General features: G+C 32.7%; 1 protein-coding gene across 1 annotated transcript; it reads right to left on the reverse strand.

Annotated features, from left to right (window-relative positions):
* Positions 1-7992: 7992 nt before the first annotated feature.
* Positions 7993-19906, reverse strand: LOC132745859 (threonine aspartase 1-like). Its single transcript, XM_060734862.1, has 11 exons — positions 19760-19906; positions 19246-19366; positions 18875-18942; positions 18117-18204; positions 14394-14494; positions 13608-13790; positions 12802-12880; positions 10868-10981; positions 10559-10648; positions 8963-9030; positions 7993-8400 (listed from the first exon to the last, which is right to left on the reverse strand). The coding sequence occupies exons 1-11, from the start codon at positions 19823-19825 to the stop codon at positions 8323-8325; spliced, it is 1056 nt and encodes a 351-aa protein (XP_060590845.1). The 5' UTR covers positions 19826-19906; the 3' UTR covers positions 7993-8322.
* Positions 19907-20902: the final 996 nt, after the last annotated feature.

Here is a 20902-nt window from a genome sequence, read left to right on the forward strand (position 1 = left end):
TTATCTCCTAACATACTTTAGTATTTTCATTACCTTACTACCCTCATTCATTATCTCCCTTCATAACTTCGGTATTTTCATTTCATTCCAACATAACTTCAGTATTTTCATTATGTCCTAACATACTTAAGTATTTTCAATACCTTCCTATCTTATTGAAGTATTTTCATTACCTCCTTACCATACTTCAGAATTTCCATTAATCCCTACCTTACTTCAGTAGTTTCATTTACTCCCTATCATACTTCAGTATTTTCATTACCCCTCCCCCTACAATACTTCAGAATTTCCATTACCTCCCTACCCTATTTCAGTATTTTCATTAACTCCCTACCTTACTTCAGTATTTTCATTTACTCCCTACCATACTTCAGTATTTTCATTACCCCTCCCCCTACAATACTTCAGAATTTCCATTACCTCCCTACCTTATTTCAGTATTTTTCATTAACTCCCTACCATACTTCAGTATTTTCATCACCCCCTATCTTACTTCAGTATGTACATAACCTCCCTACATAACATCAGTATTTTCAATGCCTTCCTACATATCTTCAGTATTTTCATTATCTCATAACATACTTTAGCATTTTCATGTTCTTTCCTACCATATTGAAGTTTTTTCATTACCTCCCTACCTTACGTCAGTATTTTCATTAATTCCCTACCATACTTCAGTATATTCATAACCCTCCCCCATCAAACTTCAGAATTTCCATTACCTCCATACCTTACTTAAGTTATTTCATTAACTTCCTACCAAACTTCAGTATTTTTATAACCCCCTACCTTACTTCAGTATTTACATTACCTCTCTACATAACTTCAGTATTTTCATTACCTTACTTCAGTATTTTCATTACCTCCCTATCTTACTTTAGTATTTTTTATTACCTTACTACATAACTCCAGTATTTACATTACTTCCCTACATAACTGCAGTATTTTCAGTACCTCTCTACCTTACTTCAGTATTTTCATAAACTTTCTATTTAACTTCAGTATTTTCATTACCTTCCTTCCTTCCTTCCATATTGAAGTATTTTCATTACCTCACTATTTGACTTCAGTATTTTCATTACCTTCCTTCCTTACTTCAGTATGTACATAACCTCCTTACATAACTTCAGTATTTTCAATGCCTTACTACATAACTTCAGTAATTTCATTATATCCTAACAAACTAAAGTATTTTCGTTACATATTTCTACCTACCTTATTGAAGTTTTTTCATTACCTCCCAACCTTATGTCAATATTTTCATTACCTCCCTATCTTACTTTAGTATTTTTATTACCTTCCTACATAACTTCAGTATGTTCAGTACCTTTCAACCTTAATTCAGTATTTTCATTACCTTCCTTCCTTCTTTACTGAAGTATTTTCATTACCTCACTATTTGATTCAGTATTTTCATTACCTTCCTTCCTTACTTCAGTATGTACATAACCTCCCTATTTAACTTCAGTATTTTCAATGCCTTACTACATAACTTCAGTATTTTCATTATCTCCTAACATACTTTAGTAATTCCCTACCATACTTCAGTAATTTCATTACCCCCCCCCCCTCCACAATACTTCCATTACCTCCCTACCTTACTAAAGTAAATTCATTAACTTCCTACCAAACTTCAGTATTATCATAACCACCTACCTTACTTCAGTATTTTTATTACCTCTTTACATAACATCTGTATTTTCATTACCTCCCTACATAACTTCAGTATTTAATTACCTTACTTCAGTATTTTTATTACCACCCTATCTAACTTTAGTATTTTTATAACCTTCCTACATAACTTGAGTATTTTCATTACCTTCCTTCCTTCTTTACTACCTCACTACACAACTTCGGTGTTTTCATTATTATCTAACATACTTTAGTATTTTCATTACCTTTCTTCCTTACTTCAGTATTTTCATTACCTCACTACACAACTTCAGTGTTTTAATTATCTCCTCAAATTCTTCAGTATTTTCATAACCTCACTATTTGACTTCAGTATGTTAATTACCTCCCTTCCTTACTTCAGTATTTTCATTACCTCCCTACATAACTAGTATGCTCATTACCTTCCATCCTTACTTCAGTATTTTCATTACCTCCCTACCTTACTTCAGTATATTCATTACCTGCCTTCCTTTTTTCAGTATTTTCAATACCTCCTTACTTTAAATCAGTATTTTCATTATTTGCCTTCCTTACTTCAGTACTTTCATTACCTGCCTTCCTTATTTCAGTATTTTCATTACCTCCCTACCTTACGTCAGTTTTTTCATTACTTGCCTACCTTACTTCAGTATTTTCATTACCTCCCTACCTGACTTAAGCAATTTCATAACGTCTCTACCTTACTTCAGTATTTTCATTACCTGTCTTCCTTACTTCAGTATTTTCATTTCCTCCTTACATTAAATCACATTTTTCATTAGTTTCCCTCCTTACTTCAGTATTTTCATTACTTCCCTACTTTACTGAAGTATTTTCATTTCCTGCCTATTTGACTTTAGTATTTTCATTACCTCCCCACATAACTTCAGTATTTTTCATCACCTCCTTACAATATTTCAGTATTTTCATTACCTACCTACCTAACTTTAGTATTTTTATTACCTCTCTACCTTATTTCAGTATTTCATTACCTTCCTACTTTACTGAAGTATTTTCATTACCTACCTATTTGACTTCAGTATTTTCATTACTTCCCTACTTTACTGAAGTATTTTCATTTCCTCCTTATTTGACTTCTGTATTTTCATTACCTTCCTACTTTACTGAAGTATTTTCATCACCTCCTTACAAAATTTCAGTATTTTCATTTGCTCCCTACCTTATTTCAGTATTTCTTTACCTTTCTACTTTACTGAAGTATTTCCATTTTCCTATTTGACTCCAGTATTTTCATTACCTCCCTACAATACTTCAGTATTTTCATTACCTCTCAACATAACTTTGATATTTTCATTACCTCCCTACCATATTTCAGTATTTTCATTACCATCCCTAACTAAAATCAGTATTTTCATTACTTCTCTACCTTACTTTGTATTTTCATTACCTCCCTACCATACTTCAGTATTTTCATAACCTCCCTCCCTAACTTTAGTATTTTTATTACCGCCCTACATAACTTCATTATTTTCATTACCTCCCTACCATACATCAGTATTTTCATTACCTCCCTGTCTTACTTTAGAATTTTCACAACCTCCCTACGTTACTTAAGTACATTCATTACCTCCCTACTTACAATAACTCCCTACCAAACTTTAGTATTTTCATGACCTCTCTACCATGCTTCAGTTTTTTCATAACCTCCCTACCTTACATCAGTATTTTCATTACCTCTCTACCTTATTTCAGTATTTTCATTTCCTTCCTACCTTATTTCAGTATGTTTTTGACCTACCTTCCTTACTTCAGTATTTTTATTAACTCCCTAACTGACTTCCGTATTTTCATTACCTTCCTACATTATTTAGTATTTTCATTACCTGCCTTCCTAACTTCTGTATTTTCATAACCTCCCTAACTGACTTCAGTATCTTCATTACCTCCCTACCTTACTTCAGTATTTTATTTACATCCCTACATAACTTCAGTATTTACATGACCTACCTACCATACTTCAGTATTTTCATTACCTTCCTACCTTACATCAGTATTTACATTATCTCCCTACCTTATTTCAGTATTTACATTACCTACCTTCCTTACTTCAGTATTTTCATGACTTCCCTTCCTTATTTCAGTATTTACATAAATTGCCTTCCTTACTTCAGAATTTTCATTACCTGCATTCCTTACTTTCTTCAGTACATGTATTTTCATTACCTCCCTACGTTATTTCAGTATTTTTATTACCTTCCTACTTTACTGAATTATTTTCATTACCTCCCTTTTTGACTTGAATATTTTCATTACCTCCCTACCATACTTCAGAATTTTCATAACCTCCTTACCTTACTTCAGTATTTTCATTGCCTCTATACATTACTTCACCTCGTTTATTCCTATATCACAATTTTACTTGCACCATTTAGTAAACAAATAAATCGAGTGTTAATATTGGTCCTTTCATCAGCAAATACATGTCCAACTTAAAATCGTGTCGCGTTTTTTTTAGTGTACTTGATAGAATTATTACTTTTTCCAATCTCTGCATAACACAAGTTCAGGGGAAATTACTTCAGTTAGCCCAAAACATGTCGGAATAAATTTGTGGTACTAAATTTACATATTTAAAGCAACCTTACTTCTTGTCATATTTCTTTCATATTATCAACTTCACAACACTAAGGATTTCATCTGTCAGCTATATAAGTTGATGTCATACTACAGATATCAACTTAGTGGACCTATATGGCATAGCAAATTTTTCATCACAAGATCCACTGGGTAATGCTGCTTGTTAAAATATCTCAATGCCAGGCCACAACTTCCTTATTCACTATTTTATCCTGTTTTCCTCTTTAAGTTTTTACAAGTGAGTATTGATTGAGGCAACGCCATGTGACCTATACTGTGTTGGTCAAACAAACAAAAGCCGGGTCAATTTTGACCCCATTGGCTTGATTAGTATTATTCAATCAGGGAAGCATATGACAGTGTACATGCCAAATATCTAAGCTGTGCGGTGTAGTTTTTTTTTACAAGAAAATTTAAATGTGTTTCCCCTGATAAATCTATATAAACTACACATGTAAGTAACTCCTGGGGCCGGGAAAATTTTGACTTGTGTCATAATTTATATACTTTTTGTATATTTCTGGTCCATAACTTTTCCACTTTTGGGAAGATTTGAACTAACTTTGACATCATGCCACAACATCCTTATGATGTGCAAATTACAACAATAAAGTTTTGACCCTCTAAAGGTCAAGGTAGGTGAAAGACTGTTGCAGGGCATATTGTTGTCCTGCATACTGCCTTAATTAATATACACGGGTGAGGAACTGTTACACGAAGGATGGGGTTCTTATGGTAACTTGTCAGTTCTTATGATAACTGTCACGGAGTTCGTCGGAAAACTTTACTGTATACTGGAGAAACACACGTAAAATTTGTAATATTTAACTTTAAATGGGAAGTTTTAGTACATATACATATAATGTGTCAGGAAAGAACTTTATAGTCCATTTTTCATCGCCTCTTGTTTAAAATCTAGTAGTTATGAGTAAAAGTTCCAAATTACTTGCTCCTTCGTACATATTGGCCTTTCTCACTTGTAATCTTCTTCGTTGCCATACTTATTTACCTAATTATAATGGAAAGTTGCAAACGTTTAGTCCAGACTAATAAATTCATGTCCGATTTTACAAATGTCACGAAGTTCTTGTGATAACTCTGAGGATGTCTTTAAGTATGTTTCTTGTGCTAAATTACAGCGCGTCTTAGCGTTTTTTATTAGTCAACTCTTTTTTTTTAAAGAAACGACCCCCCCCCCCTTGGTGGGGCCAATTTTGACCCCATGGCTTTTATATAAGCAAATTTGGTAGACACACAATAGAAGATGTGTCGTGCTAAATATATAAGCTCTAGCTCCTTTGGGCTTTTTAAAAACAGATTTTTGTTTTGTTTTTACTATAAACATATAAGGAAAATCAATGCCCCCCTGGCAGGGCCAATTTTGACCACATGGCTTTTCTTAGAACAAACTTGGTAGACACAATATAAGAAGATGTTTCATGCTTAATATCTAAACTCTAGCTCTTCGGGTTTTTTTTTTTCAAAAAAAAAAAAGACTTTTTTTTGTTTTTACTATAGACTTATAAGGAAAATCAGTGACACCCCAGGGCAGGGCCAATTTTGACCCCATGGCGTTTATTTGAACAAAATAGGTAGACTCTCACTAGAAGCTGATTCATGCTAAATGTCTAACCTCTAGCCCTTTGGGTTTTTTTTTAAAAGAAGATATTTTACGTTTTTTCTTTTGATAACCATGCCAACTAGAGTTCTGCATGGAATTAAATTATTTGAGCAATTTTTAAAGGTGACTACCAAAGGAACATTCCTGTAAAGTTTTGGTGAAATTGGCTCAGCAGTTTCTGACGAGATGTTTAAAGTAAAAGTTTACGGACGAACGGACTACCGTCGGACGAAAAGCGATCACAAAAGCGAACCATGCCATTTTGTGACAGGTGAGCTAAAAGCAAAGAAAATTCAATAATTACACCTTCAAGGTCAATGTCATTTAAAAGTGAAGGTCAAAGTCAATTTTTACTTCATAAAGGGTTTGTCCTAAAGGATGTTGTATCTAAATAAGAAGACAATCCATTCATAAATAAACAAGGACAACATTGTCGCAAAATACGCCCGTCACAAAAGCTTTTGTCAGGAATGTGGGCATTATAGATATGCATATAGACGATATGCTCTGGGTAATATCCGGACAATATCTGGATATTTTATCATCTCTAGTGACCTTGACCTTGCAAATATTAACCTAAATTACATGTCACACTTGTAGTCATGATAGTTATCACTTGTGTTACAATCCGTCAATAATTGATGACTAAATGGTCCCCTTACACAAACTTACCTATGTGACCTTGACTTTGGGAGCAGGGACCTGGATTATGTGCGCAATACTTAGCTTCACAATGGTAGTCATGATAATGACCATTAATGTGTTTCAATCCCTTAATAAATGATGACTTAATGGCCTGAATACACATTTATATATTTTTATCAGAATTTTGATTCCTGTGTGACCTTGACCTTGGCCACAGGGACCTAAATTTTGCATGCGACACTCCACCTCACCATGGTGAACATTTGTGCCAAGTTATATTGAAATCCCACTATGAATGTAGAAGTTTTGCTCTTGACAAGCGTTTTTCAATGACCTCTAAGTTTGACCTAGAGACCTGGCTTATGCGCAGGACACTGCCTCTCATAGTGGTGTACATTTCTATGAAGTTTCATTAGTATCCCTCTATATGTGTAGGAGATATGCTCTGGACAAAATTTCTATACACCTTTAGTGACCTTGACCTTTCTTATATCAACCAAAATTACATGTTTCACATCTGTAGTCATGATAATGACCATTTGCGTTTCAATCCCTAAATAAATAATGACTTTATGGTCCAAATACACATTTTCATATGAACTTTGACCCCTGTGTGACCTTGACCTTGGCCGCAGGGACCTAAGTTTTGCACGCGATACTCCACCTCACAATGGTGAACATTGGTGACAAGTTATATTGAAATTCCTCTATGCATGTAGAAGTTTTGCTACAGGCAAGCGTTTTTCAATGTCCTCTGTGACCTTGACCTTTGACCAAGAGACCGGGTTCATGTGCAAGACACTCATTCTCTTAGAGGTAAACATTCTTATGAAGTTTCATTAAAATTCCACAATGTGTGTAGGAGATGTGCTCCGGACAAAAATCTGATGCCACCCGCCTACCAGGGGGAATCTATAATACGACCAGTTTTTCAAATGGGCGTATAAAATTTTTTCAAATGGGCGTATAAAAATCAAAGCTGGTTACAACAAAGATAGCAAAACTCAATAATTTGACATTGAAGTTCAAGGTCATTTTTACTCAAGGTCACTCTGGTCAACTTAAAGGAACATTCCAAAGGATTGTTTTGTCAAAGCAAGGAGACAATTCATTGATTAACAATTGCCACTTTGGTAATTTTTGGGATATTTTCCAAGTTAAAAAGGGGCATAATTATGTCAAACTAACAATTAGAGTTATGAAACTTGATACAGACAATTGTGATATTGCTTTGATGTTCCAAGATTCAAGTTAATATCTCTACCAAATCCTGAGACAGGACAGAATGGGACAAACAAATTCCTATATAGCCCCACTCCACACAAACTATGTTTGGTGGGGAATAATTATCGATTATTTGTGCAAAATTAACAACAAACAAGTTTTTTTCAAGTAATGAAATAAAATCACAAGACAAGAAAAGTTTAAACAATAAAAAAAGTCTTGAAACATTGAACAAAGAACAACTATTAAAATGACTTGAATAGACTATGCTAAGCATAATCATTTTATTCTTAATATCTTACCATCATGTTACTATTATTATCTAACAATCTTAATTTCTAACAATCATTTTCTTTTTAATAGCTACTGATTTATTCTTAATATCTACAATAATTGTATTTTTAATATGTAACAAATTATTCTTAATATCAACACTCATGTCATTTTAATATCTAACAATTTATTCTTAATATCTACAATCATTGTATTTCTAATATGTAACAATTTATTCTCAATATTTAATAATAATTGTATTTTTAATATCTAATCATTTTATTTTTAATATCTAACAATCATTTGTCTCATAATTTAAATGATCTTCCCTCCATGACAAAAGTTGTGCCAGCAATTTTATCATCTTCTAATCTTGATATAACAGTCTGAAAAATGGAAAAAAGATTATCTAAAGATGACAACAATAGAACATACATGTATATGTAGTTCATTAATTAAACAAAACTATGCTTCGTTATGTTGAACACCACAAATTCTTCCATATAAGACTGAAACAAACAGACCCTGGCCTATTATCATCAATGTTAAGTTCTAAAATTTATCAATGCTTAATGAGGGTCCATCCGCCCTTTCAGGCACTGCTAAAATTTATCTGAAGACTGTAAAAAATATGTATATTCTGTTGACTCGGTCTTACTCAAGTATGCCAGATTGTAAAGAAATTGTGTCAGTATGTAAACCATATGGTAGATGTCTGATCAATTTTTTTGTACAATGAAAAATTATATAAAATACAAGGAATATTTTGCATTGCCTTTATCAAAGTCTAAATTTCAGACTTTCAATGTTAATAAATATGACACAGTTAATTAATCTGTCAGTGCATAAGCTTAAAACTTATTCTAATGCAATTTTAATTACCAAATGTGTTCAAGTGTGTTTAAAAGATTTTGTATAAACTATGTTTTAAACAAAAAATAGCAGTACCTTGACTTTTGTATTACTAGACATAAAACCTACACACATACTATCTGTAGTGTGTCCCCATAGTAACTCTGAAATTATAGATAAAAAACATTAATTTCTTCATTACTTCTGTACATAGTTTCATATGCTTCATTATCTACACTTGAATTTCTAGCAAAATATTCTAAATAAAACGATAAAAAATAGCAAAAAAAATCTTATACTATATAAGGAAGGAAAAGATTTACAGTTAGTATCATTCATCCCAATATAAGAAATAAAAGTTTAATATAATAAAATACATATTATTACATTACTTGCACTAAAAAAAGACTAGGACAGGAAAAGCAGAAATTAAATATTTTATCAAAGTTTGAAGAGAATATTATAGTACCGACATAATATTGTCTGAATTTGACCTTCAAGGGTGACTGACTTGAGCTGGCCAATCAGCAGCATGGATTCTGCACATAACCTTGTAAAGGTGAACATTTGAATCACTTTTGAAGAAAATCCTTCAAGACTTACACGATTTAAAGAGCTAACACAACATGGTGTAACATTTAGCTTTAAATGTTGACGATGACCTAAAGTCGGCACAGCAGCAGTATGAGTTCTGCACATTGCCTTGTTGATGTAAACATTTGAGCCAGGTTTGAAGAAAATCCTTGATGAGTATAGGATAAGATAGAGACAGACGGATGGACAAGACAAAGTGATTCCTGTATAACTTCCTTAACATCATGTGGTAGGGGTTATGACAACAAGATGGCCTTAGATTGCTCACCTGACCCAACAAATTCATCCGAGCAATTACTTAGACAAGCAATCTGACCAAGTTTGATGACAATTGAGTCAAAAATGTGTTAACGAGGTTTTCCCATATTTGGGCAGTGTAACCTAGTTTTTGACCTGAGGTGACCCATATTCAAATTTGACCTGGAAATCATCAAAACAAATTTTCAGACCAATTTCCAGGATATTTGGACCAAAACAGTAGCCACTATTGTTAACAAATTTTTTTAAATTATTAGCTCCTGTGACCGAAATGACCCATGTTTGATCTCATCCTAGCAATTAACTAGACAAGCATCCTGACCAAGTTTGATGACAATTCAGTCAAAAATGTGACCACTAAAGTGTTAACAAGGTTTTCCCATATTTGGGCAGTGTGACCTAGTTTTTGACCCCAGGTGACCCATATTCGAACATGACATAGAAATCATCAAAACAAACTTTCAAACTAATGTCCAGAATATTTGGATCAAAACAGTAGCCACTAGAGTGTTAACAAGATTTTTCTATTTTTAGCTCCTGTGACCTAGTTTTTCATCCGATATGACCCATGTTTGAACCTCCGAGTAATTACCTAGACAAGCATCCTGACAAAGTTTGATGATGATTGAGGCAAGAATGTGACCACTAGAGTGTTAACAAACAAATGTGGATGGGCGCCAGACGACAGATAACATATTACGGACATTCAATGATCCTAAAAGCTCACCCTGAGCTAGCTCAATTGAGCTAAAAAGTTTAAAAAGAGTTTTAGTGCAAAAAATTTTAATTTTACAATTATTCAAGCATTAGCAATTATATTAAGTGACCAAGATGTTTTACCATAGTTACCAGCACTACTGTCAGATTTGTCACACTTCAGAGCTAAAATTCCACCAAACTTTTCTTTAGTATCATGTAAAAATTCTGAATCTGAAAAGAAATTAATATTCTGGTAAGATGTATTAAACCTAACTTAAACATTCAACATATACTATTATTATGTTTGTGTTTTTATATCAGCAGCACACATTAAATAAAATAAAAAACAAATATTGATAATCTGTAGGAATTTATTTTTAGATTATGATATGTATTGTGGTTTTTCTCTTTTTGTAACATTAAGTAGCCAAGCATATAGAAATATCTCACCTAAAAACTTGTCCTGGAATACCTTTTTAAATGCATTTTCAGTGAAATCATCTTGTTGTAAACTTTGGCAACATTCACGTGCAAGTAATGTTTTCATTAGATGTTCACCTGTACCTAAATAATATATCATGCCAGAATAAATCATCAATATGCCACAAAATTGCATTTCTTGACATAAACAGTCAATAATGATACATCACTTATACTTCTAAATCACCTCTATACAAAATACAAAAATTGGTTTCAATTTCTTAAAGGGACTCCACTGTGGTTGAAAAGATGGAACTGTAAATAACTCTCAGAGATTAATGTTCCATATGATGTAGGCCTAGACTAACAACTTGTGTGCAAAGTTTCAGATTGTTTCGTGCGTTTTTTCACAATAATTACTTTAATTGTAAAAAATGGCCAAAAATTGAAAAGACTTTACTATATACTGGCATGCGAGCAGTTCCCGTACAAATATCGTAGTTACTTAAACATTATTTTTTATTACGCTCACTCACCAAAATTTGAACGTTACACTATCAATATTGGGCTCGTCACACAAATCATGGAAATTCCATCATGTTCTAAACATAGAATAAAACCCTTAGTTATGAGGCCTCATATGGGGGTACCCGGGAAATTTCCATTATTTTGTATGAAGAGAAGTAGTTCCCGTCATAAAAATTTAAACTCATTTAATAATTTTTATAATCAATTTTAATTAATATCGGAAACCTTTTTTTCATTTTTATTATTGTTGCAAACAGACCATTTTCTAAGAGAATAAATAGATGTTATTCAGAGGAAATTAGAAAGTAGACTTAAACCGCGTGTATCTATTACCCCCGGTACCGTTACCCCCCAACGCCTATACATGCCGATGGCTATGCTTGTATGCATTGATATTTTTTACGCATCAAAGCCATAAAATTATTTTATATTAGTTTAATATTGGTCAAAAATTCTGATAATTTAAACAAGTTTTCATCACATTGCCTTCTTTATCTGTAAAACAGGGCATAAGTGGAAAACCCTTTTAAATGCCTCCGTGTAATATGTTTTGCGCATGGGCGCAAGGAACGGAATCCCCCAGATAAAAACAAGGCACCGTTTTGACAACCGCACAGTGGTGAAAAGTGATTTTTTAAAATTGAGACTTTTTATATGTTTACTTTTGCCGAACTGACACTCTTAGATTTTGTCCGTTTTATGTCTCTGCTTGATTTGAAATGAATTTTTGAAGAATGCATGTAAAATCAAGGCGTTTAAAATGAAAAATAACGCGGGTACTGCTTCTGTACGGGAACTGCTCGCGCTCCAGTATAACGAATATTCCCAATCTGGCTAAGAATAGGCATTATAATACAATTTGCCTACTTCGATTTCCTTGTGAGTTGTCTTGTTTTTTCTTTTACATCTAAATCTTGTTTAAGTGCCCTGGTTTGATAATTTATGCAAGAATTTCAAATTTTTATGTTTTTACTGCTTTTGGATCCTCAGTGGAGTTCCATTTAACGGGTCAGTTTGGTATTCTATTAATAAGAAAAAGGCTCTTCTTAAAAACTACTCTGATACAATAAAAAAAATTGGAGACCTGGAAATATACTTTTGATTTAATGTTAATGATGAATTGGCAACAACTCTGAGATAGCTATTAACACAACCCAAAATCAGCTTAGGGAATACTTTTTATAACAGACACAAGCTAAAACCTACTCAAGGTATAATTCTGATTCATGAAACAGTCATAATTCAATTCTTAATAGTTTCATACAGAAGAAATTTCTATCTACACAAAGCATCTTTTAAAGTGTTGTGGTTAAGGCAATTAACTTATTTATTATACCTGAGATAATTTAATATGTATATAACATGTAAATAATTTATCATACCTGTGATAATATAATATGTATATGGTATATAACATGTTAATAACTTTCACATACCTGAGGTAGCTATGGCAATGCCAGGTTTAATCTCAGACTTCCAATTTACTGCCCAGCAACCGGCTCCATACATAGCAGCCTACAATAAAGATTTTAGATGTAATTTTCGATTCATTCCATCTTTATTAACATACTTACTTTTATAACTTTTATATATGAGACAAAAACTTTATTGTTCTTTGCCTCATTAAAAAGCAAAATTTTTTGTTGTTGTCCTCATCTATATGTTATCATTTATCTGATTTCAATACAATTTTTTTCCATTGTTACCTTAAATCTTTAACTTTTCAGAGGAATATAGCACATACAGATCTTTACCCTAAATATACAATGTTAGAAAGACGATTTGAATGTTGTTTAATCATTGAATGCCATGCAAAGAAACACTGCTATCATTTCCTCTGATATCGACCTTCGCAAAAATGTTAACCAAGAAATTTAAAGTTAAAAGGGGGCAGAACTTAGTAAAAATAAATTTAAAAAGTTACCCGACCTTAAGAAATGCTTTTCAATTTAAAAACTGAAAAAAGTTTGAAGTGATTAACTTCAACAATTTTGGAGAAATTGACCTTAGAAGAAGTAAGATTAAGTCAAAAAAGGGGCATAACTTGCAAAAATAATTTTAAGATTATCTGCCCTTTTAAAATGGTGTCCTTTCATGACAACAAATATGTATACCAAGTTTGATTGAATTACTTTAAAAGTTTCTGAGAAAATGGACCTTAACAAAAAGGTTAACCAAAACCAACGCCAACGCTATTTTTCTTCTAAAAATACAAATACTACGGCCAATTACAAGTACTTACAGGTCCCAGCCTGCCACTCTGTTTCAAGGAAATTCCTCCACTTGAGACCCCAGCTGCCATGTTTCCTAACATATCTATACAAACTGCCCCTACAGTATCCTGTATACCATTACAATCATGATCTTCACTACTTTGTTTACCATTACATATCACTTGGGCAGTTTCATCATCCTTTACATTTCCCTAACAAAGCAATTTCAAAATAATATAATATAAAAATTTACGATACATTTGACATTGGCATAACAACATGTGTATAGATTTTCAGCAGTTAGCTGTTTTAGAGCATTTGAAAGGGAGACACAGGCAAAATTTTCATATCTGCAATTTGAATTTTCATCCAATATTCTATAAATGTCATCAAAATGAAAACAATAAGCAGTCTAGGGAACAAAACTTTTCTTCATAAAAAGAAGAAAAAGTTGGTTTCCTAACTTGACCCACGTAAAGCATTTAGATTTCAAGATAGTAAACTATGGAAATGTAAAAGAACCTGTCAAATGAGCGACTTAGACTTGTTTCAATCTTACTATATCTGCAATATCTGTTTTTATCTATTGTCAAATGACAATGTAGATTAACATAATTTTATTGATTTTTTTTTTCAATAAGCATGTTAGAATGGAAATAGATATCAATTTTTCTTGTGTTGTACTACAATTATGCATGTTAGTTTTTTTTACTTCATATGTTTTATGGCTTTAATTATATTACTGTAAAATCTGAACACGATTCACACATTATTCTACAAACATAAACTAAAAATTTACATCTTTTTTCACATACTTGACCATGTTTCTGTAAATGTTTTCTTCTTTTGATTTTTTTCTTCTCTTCAATTGCACGTAGCCGTCTTTTATGACTGTTATAAGTTTTTATCGAAGATTCTACATTACAGAAAAAAAATCAACATGTTATTCTAAATCTAACATCAGGATTGATACTCCTTCTCCCTAGAATGATCTCAAGAAATTCACTATATATATGCTATAATTATGTAAGTGACTTAAAACAAGAGGGCCATGATGGCCCTGAGGTCGCTCACCTGTATATAGGCCCCTCGAGCGGGGCCAGTTTAAACCCCAGGGCTTTTATTTGAACAAACTTGGAAGACACCCATTAGAAGATGTTTCATGATGTTAAGTTTTTACTACACACATATAATGAAAAACAATGACCTTCCCACCCCCACCCCCTGGCAAGGGCCAATTTTTTAATCCAAAGGCTTTTATTGAACAAACTTGGTAGACACCCATAAGATGTTTCATGCTGAACATCTAAGCTCTAGCTCATTGGGTTTTTAAAAGAACATTTTTTTAAGTTTTTACTATACACATATAGTTTAAATACAATGACACCCTGGGGCGGGACAATTTTGACCCCAGGGCTTTTTATTTGAACAATCTTGGTAGACACTCATTAGAAGATGTTTCATGCTTAATATCTTTAGCTCTAGCTCTTTGGGTTCTTTAAAAAAAGATTTTTTTTAAGTTTTTACTATATGCATATAGGGAAAATCAATGAACCCCCTGGGGCGGGGCTTATTTTGACCCCCCAGGGCTTTTATTTTGAACAAACTTGGTAGACACTCATTAGAAGATGTTTCATGCCTTAATATCTTAGCTCTAGCTCTTTGGGTTCTTTTAAAAGAAATTTTTTTAAGTTTTTAACTATATTGGCATATAGGGAAAATCAATGACCCCCTGGGGCGGCCCAATTTTTTGACCCCAGGGCTTTTATTTGAAACAAAACTTGGTAGACACCCATTAGAAGATGTTTCATGCTAAATATCTTAGCTCTAGCTCTTTGGGTTTTTTTAAAAGAAATTTTTTTTAAGTTTTTTACTATATGCATATAGGGAAAATCAATGACCCCCTGGGGCGGGGCCAAATTTTGACCCCAGGGCTTTTATTTGAACAAACTTGGTTGACATCCATGAGAACATGTTTCATGCCAAAAATCTAAGCTCTAGCTCTTGGGTTTTTAGAAGAAGATTTTTTTAAGTTTTTTTTTACTATATGCAAATAGGGGGAAAATCAATGACCCCCCCCTGGGGCGGGCCAATTTTGACCCCAGGGCTTTTATTTGAACAATCTTGGTAGACACTTATTAGAAGATGTTTCATGCCAAATATCTTAGCTCTTGCCTCTTTGGGTTCTTTAAAAGAATTTTTTTTAAGTTTTTACTATATGCATATAGGGAAAATCAATGACCCCCTGGGCGGGGCTAATTTTGACCCCAGGGCTTTTATTTGAACAAACTTAGTAGACACCCATTAGAAGATGTTTCATGCTAAATATCTTAGCTCTAACTTTTTGGGTTCTTTAAAAGAATTTTTTTTAAAGTTTTTACTATATGCATATAGGGAACATCAATGACCCCCCAGGGGCGGGGCAAATTTTGACCCCAGGGCTTTTATTTGAACAAACTTGGTAGACATCCATTAGAACATGTTTCATGCCAAATATCTAAGCTCTAGCTCTTTGGGTTTTTTTAGAAGAAGATTTTTTAAGTTTTACTATATGCCATATAGGGAAAATCAAATGACCCCCTGGGGCGGGGCCAATTTTGACCCCAGGGGCTTTTATTTGAACAATCTTGGTAGACACTCATTAGAAGATGTTTCATGCTTAATATTTTAGCTCTAAGCTCTTTGGGTACTTTAAAAGAAGATTTTTTTAAGTTTTTTACTATATGCATATAGGGAAAATCAATGACCCCCTGGGGGCGGGCCAATTTTGACCCCAGGCTTTTATTTGAACAAACTTGGTAGACACCCATTAGAAAGATGTTTCATGCTAAATATCTTAGCTCTAGCTCTTTGGGTTTTTTAAAAGAAATTTTTTTTAAGTTTTTTACTATATGCATATAGGGAAAATCAATGACCCCCTGGGGCGGGGCCAATTTTGACCCCAGGGCTTTTATTTGAACAAACTTGGTTGACATCCATGAGAACATGTTTCATGCCAAAAATCTAAGCTCTAGCTCTTTGGGTTTTTTAGAAGAAGATTTTTTACTATATGCAAATAGGGAAAATCAATGACCCCCTGGGGCGGGCCAATTTTGACCCCAGGGCTTTTATTTGAACAATCTTGGTAGACACTTATTAGAAGATGTTTCATGCCAAATATCTTAGCTCTTGCTCTTTGGGTTCTTTAAAAGAATTTTTTTTTAAGTTTTTACTATATGCATATAGGGAACATCAATGACCCCCCAGGGGCGGGGCAAATTTTGACCCCAGGGCTTTTATTTGAACAAACTTGGTAGACATCCATTAGAACATGTTTCATGCCAAATATCTAAGCTCTAGCTCATTGTGTTTTTTAGAAAAGATTTTTTAAGTTTTACTATATGCATATAGGGAAAATCAATGACCCCCTGGGCGGGGCCAATTTTGACCCCAGGGCTTTTATTTGAACAATCTTGGTAGACACTCATTAGAAGATGTTTCATGCTTAATATCTTAGCTCTAGCTCTTTGGGTACTTTAAAAAGAAGATTTTTAAGTTTTTACTATATGCATATAGGGAAAATCAATGACCCCCTGGGGCGGGGCCAATTTTGACCCAGGGATTTTATTTGAACAATCTTGGTAGACACTCACTAGAAGATGTTTCATGCCAAATATCTAAGCTCTAGCTCTTTGGGTTTTCTAGAAGAAGATGTTTAAAGTTTTTTCTTTTTTGGTTGCCATGGCAACCAGAGTTCTGCATGGAATGGAATTCTTTGAACAACTTTGTTAAGGCTTCACACAAGGAACATCCCTGTGAAGTTTCATTATGATCTGCCTTATGGTTTCAGAGGAGATGTCGTTTGAAAAGTGTGAACGGACAACGTACGATGGACGACGTACGACGGACGAAGAGTGATCCTAATAGCTCACCCTGAGCATATGCTCAGGTGAGCTAAAAACAAACAAACTTGAGTTACAGTTTTAAAAAAACATGTTTTGATATCTTAACTCAAAATCTGAGATATGAAGCATTATTCCATTAAAGTGTCTTTTTAATAATGAATAAAAAAAATATGCATACTGCTTTTCAGTATCTAAACCAATCAAATCACTAAAACTATTGTGTCTCAGAAACAAAAAATGTACAGTACTGTTTAAGTAAGAATAAACTAACATTTAAACATGTACCAGTGATGCTCTCTGATTCAAACAAATTATTCCATACACTTCTGTATACCATTCTTTTCATGAACCAACACGAGAGAACATTTGAATGTGTCTTTACACTAACATTATATAACAATTGAAAAATGAAGAAACTTTCTTTCTTTCCCATTGATTTTGCCTACTTTCAAAACTTATAATCTTATTAACATAATAAGTTTCAGGTGAGTTTAGTCGCACCTGCCACTTGAACAGTTTTGCAATTTTAAGCCCTTGTAAATATGATTAAACAATTCTTTACATAGCTTCATATGGTACCATACAAATAAAGAGGATATATTAAAAGAAATCATAGACAATACAGAGCTTTTTTATGTTAAGAAAGCATCCCACCTGTTTTCAGTGTGTCTGGTGACACTTGAGGTATTCCATGTTCAAATGCCCATTTTGTAGCCCCTGATCCAACCATTGTACTAGAAGAAATTAAAAGAATTAAACACATATAAACACATTATCTATATCAAGACAGTGGTTCAGATATGGAATTCTTAATAAATCAAGTGAATACTTGAAATTACAAGCATCCACCAATTTTGAAAACAAAAATCATCTTAACATTCATTGCTAAATTATGTCCTTGGAGATAAAATGGGAATCAATTTATATTGATACATTGTCTAAACAAAGTGAAAATATAAACAACATAATTAAAGGGAAGGAACTCTATGACTGCTAAACTTGTGCATGTATATTGGACTTACTCTACTTGGAATTTAGTCAGACTAAACAAATGTGATGCTTAACATGGTTCTAGACCAGTGATATAAATGTCATCAACAATACTTAAAATCATTTTACTCTTGGCTAATGCCTTGTATAACAGTATTTTTCTCATTATAATATTTTTACTGTTACACACAAACCTTTGTGTCATGTACATACTATCACTTGAGTTGTTTTTCTTTTAATTATTCATGCACTCATCAGTACATATGCCTGTGATTTGATCTCAGAAGAAATAAAATTAATTTGCTACGCAAGGAAATAATTAATAAATTAAAAAAAAAATAAAAAAACCTTTTGGGAGGAGTTTAAAATGAAAATTTTTCAGATAAAAAGTATAACTGTGGGAATTACAAGGAGGGACCCACGCAAACATAATTTCCACATCTCTGCTCCTCTACCAACTTTCTGGCCACCATTATAGGGTTCTTTATATCTGATTGTCATGAAAATATATATCAAATTCCACCATTAATACATTAATACATCTATATACATTTGTATATTTGTTTACTTTCTTTGGATGTGTGTAGTTATAAATGCCAGTGTTAAAATGCTATGGAGAACAATAGATAAATTCCAACTTGGATTGCTATGTCCATAATATATACATGTAAATGCCAAAAAACATGATCTTTAATTGACATACAGTGGTAAGAAAAGAAAACACAACAGAACATGCCACTTATCAAAAGAGATGATTATTTTATGTGAAAATATTTATGATAAATCATTTTACCAGATATAGCTCCTACTGCACCATAACTAAGGCATTGACCATCCATAACACTGGCATCACACTCAACTGTACCATCCAGACTTAGACTAGATCCTATACCTGCGTTTGTACATGCAGCATCCTGAAATTAGAACTGAAATGCTATATTATAATTACAATTTTCTACTTACCCTGGTGAATTGTGCTTTTGGAAATGGACATTTTTTATTTATATTAATTTATACATAAGATTTTAATATCAAAATACCAAAAAAATCCACATAAATCATTATAGAGCCTGATCTGAATCATATAGACATGCAGGCTGGCCTAGCCGACTTGCCTTGCTTTATATTGGTGGCATAACTTCTGTTAAATGACACATCAGATTTAAAATATATACACTGAAATATTTCAATGTCTTTATATTTTAATCACACACTAAAAAATTAGTAAGACAATATAATGAGGTGGATATTCAAGTCGTATAATTACAGAAGTCCTCAATATCTACTGACTTTGAAAACCCTCCTACCTCTAAGTACCTCACAGCTATAACAACTGCATCCAATGCTGATGACCCTTTTTTTAAGCTTGCCATTGCCTTAAAAAACAGAAATATATTTTCATTCAATTGTATATTGATTCCTCTTGAAGTATTAAACTATACAATAAACTCTGAATGTTGTAATGCACTATAAGTTCCTCAAATCTTGCATTATTGCATATTATAGGAAATAATTGGACATCAAAAAGAACTTACATGTATATATATAAAGAAGTGATTTTACAAATGCATATTTTTGTTATCTTAAGTTTTTAGCTATTTTGACACCAGTTGGTAAGGTCATAATATTAAGGCCACCTTCAAGCTTTATTGGAGGTGGAAGACCCCTGGGCAAACTGTTCTTCAGTTAATTGAGTTAACAAGAAAGAAATGGTGAACACATAGATGGTTAAAAATTAAAAAAAATTTAAACCTTTTAGTTTTTTATAAATCATAACTTTAATTTAAACACTTAACCTGTTAAGGCTACAGAATTACAAGGGTCACCATAAAAACCCAAAATAAAAATTGAGGGATGTAATAGAATTTCCCCTTTTTGTAATTTAAACCCTGCAACCTCCGATTAGTGCAAAATTTTTGAGGAAAAGTACATTTATCTGGATACTAGATCATTTATAAATTGTTTTTTAAAATTAAATCTATTATTTTTTGAATACAGATTTTCATTCTTTTTTAAAACCAGATTGGTAAAACCATGAATATAATTTGAAAATTTTAATACATATTAATTTTTAAGTGAACAAAATTTTAAATTTAAGAAAAAGATAAATAATTTAAAATTTTTTCAGGCTGGCACACACAGATCTATACTCCTTCTCTTTATCTGTGGAATGGTACCCAGCACCTGATTGTCAAAGAACATAATGAACTTAATGGAATTTGTGATATAACCTTCATGTTTCTGCTTTATAGCTTTACACTGTTTGATTCTAATGCAGAGATACAAACAATATATTCCAACTTTCAAATTTTGATGATTCAGTTAGAATCTACATAAAAAAAACAAATTATCACTCATTTTTTTTACAAACCTGAAAAATATTTGTACTGGTATTTAAAATCTGGGTCACTAACATTTTCTTAGGTGTCACAGTGTATTGTTTGTTCCTT

Source organism: Ruditapes philippinarum, unplaced genomic scaffold (genome assembly GCF_026571515.1).
Source record: "Ruditapes philippinarum isolate M1 unplaced genomic scaffold, ASM2657151v2 ctg445_1_1_1_1, whole genome shotgun sequence".
Classification (NCBI taxonomy): domain Eukaryota; kingdom Metazoa; phylum Mollusca; class Bivalvia; order Venerida; family Veneridae; genus Ruditapes; species Ruditapes philippinarum.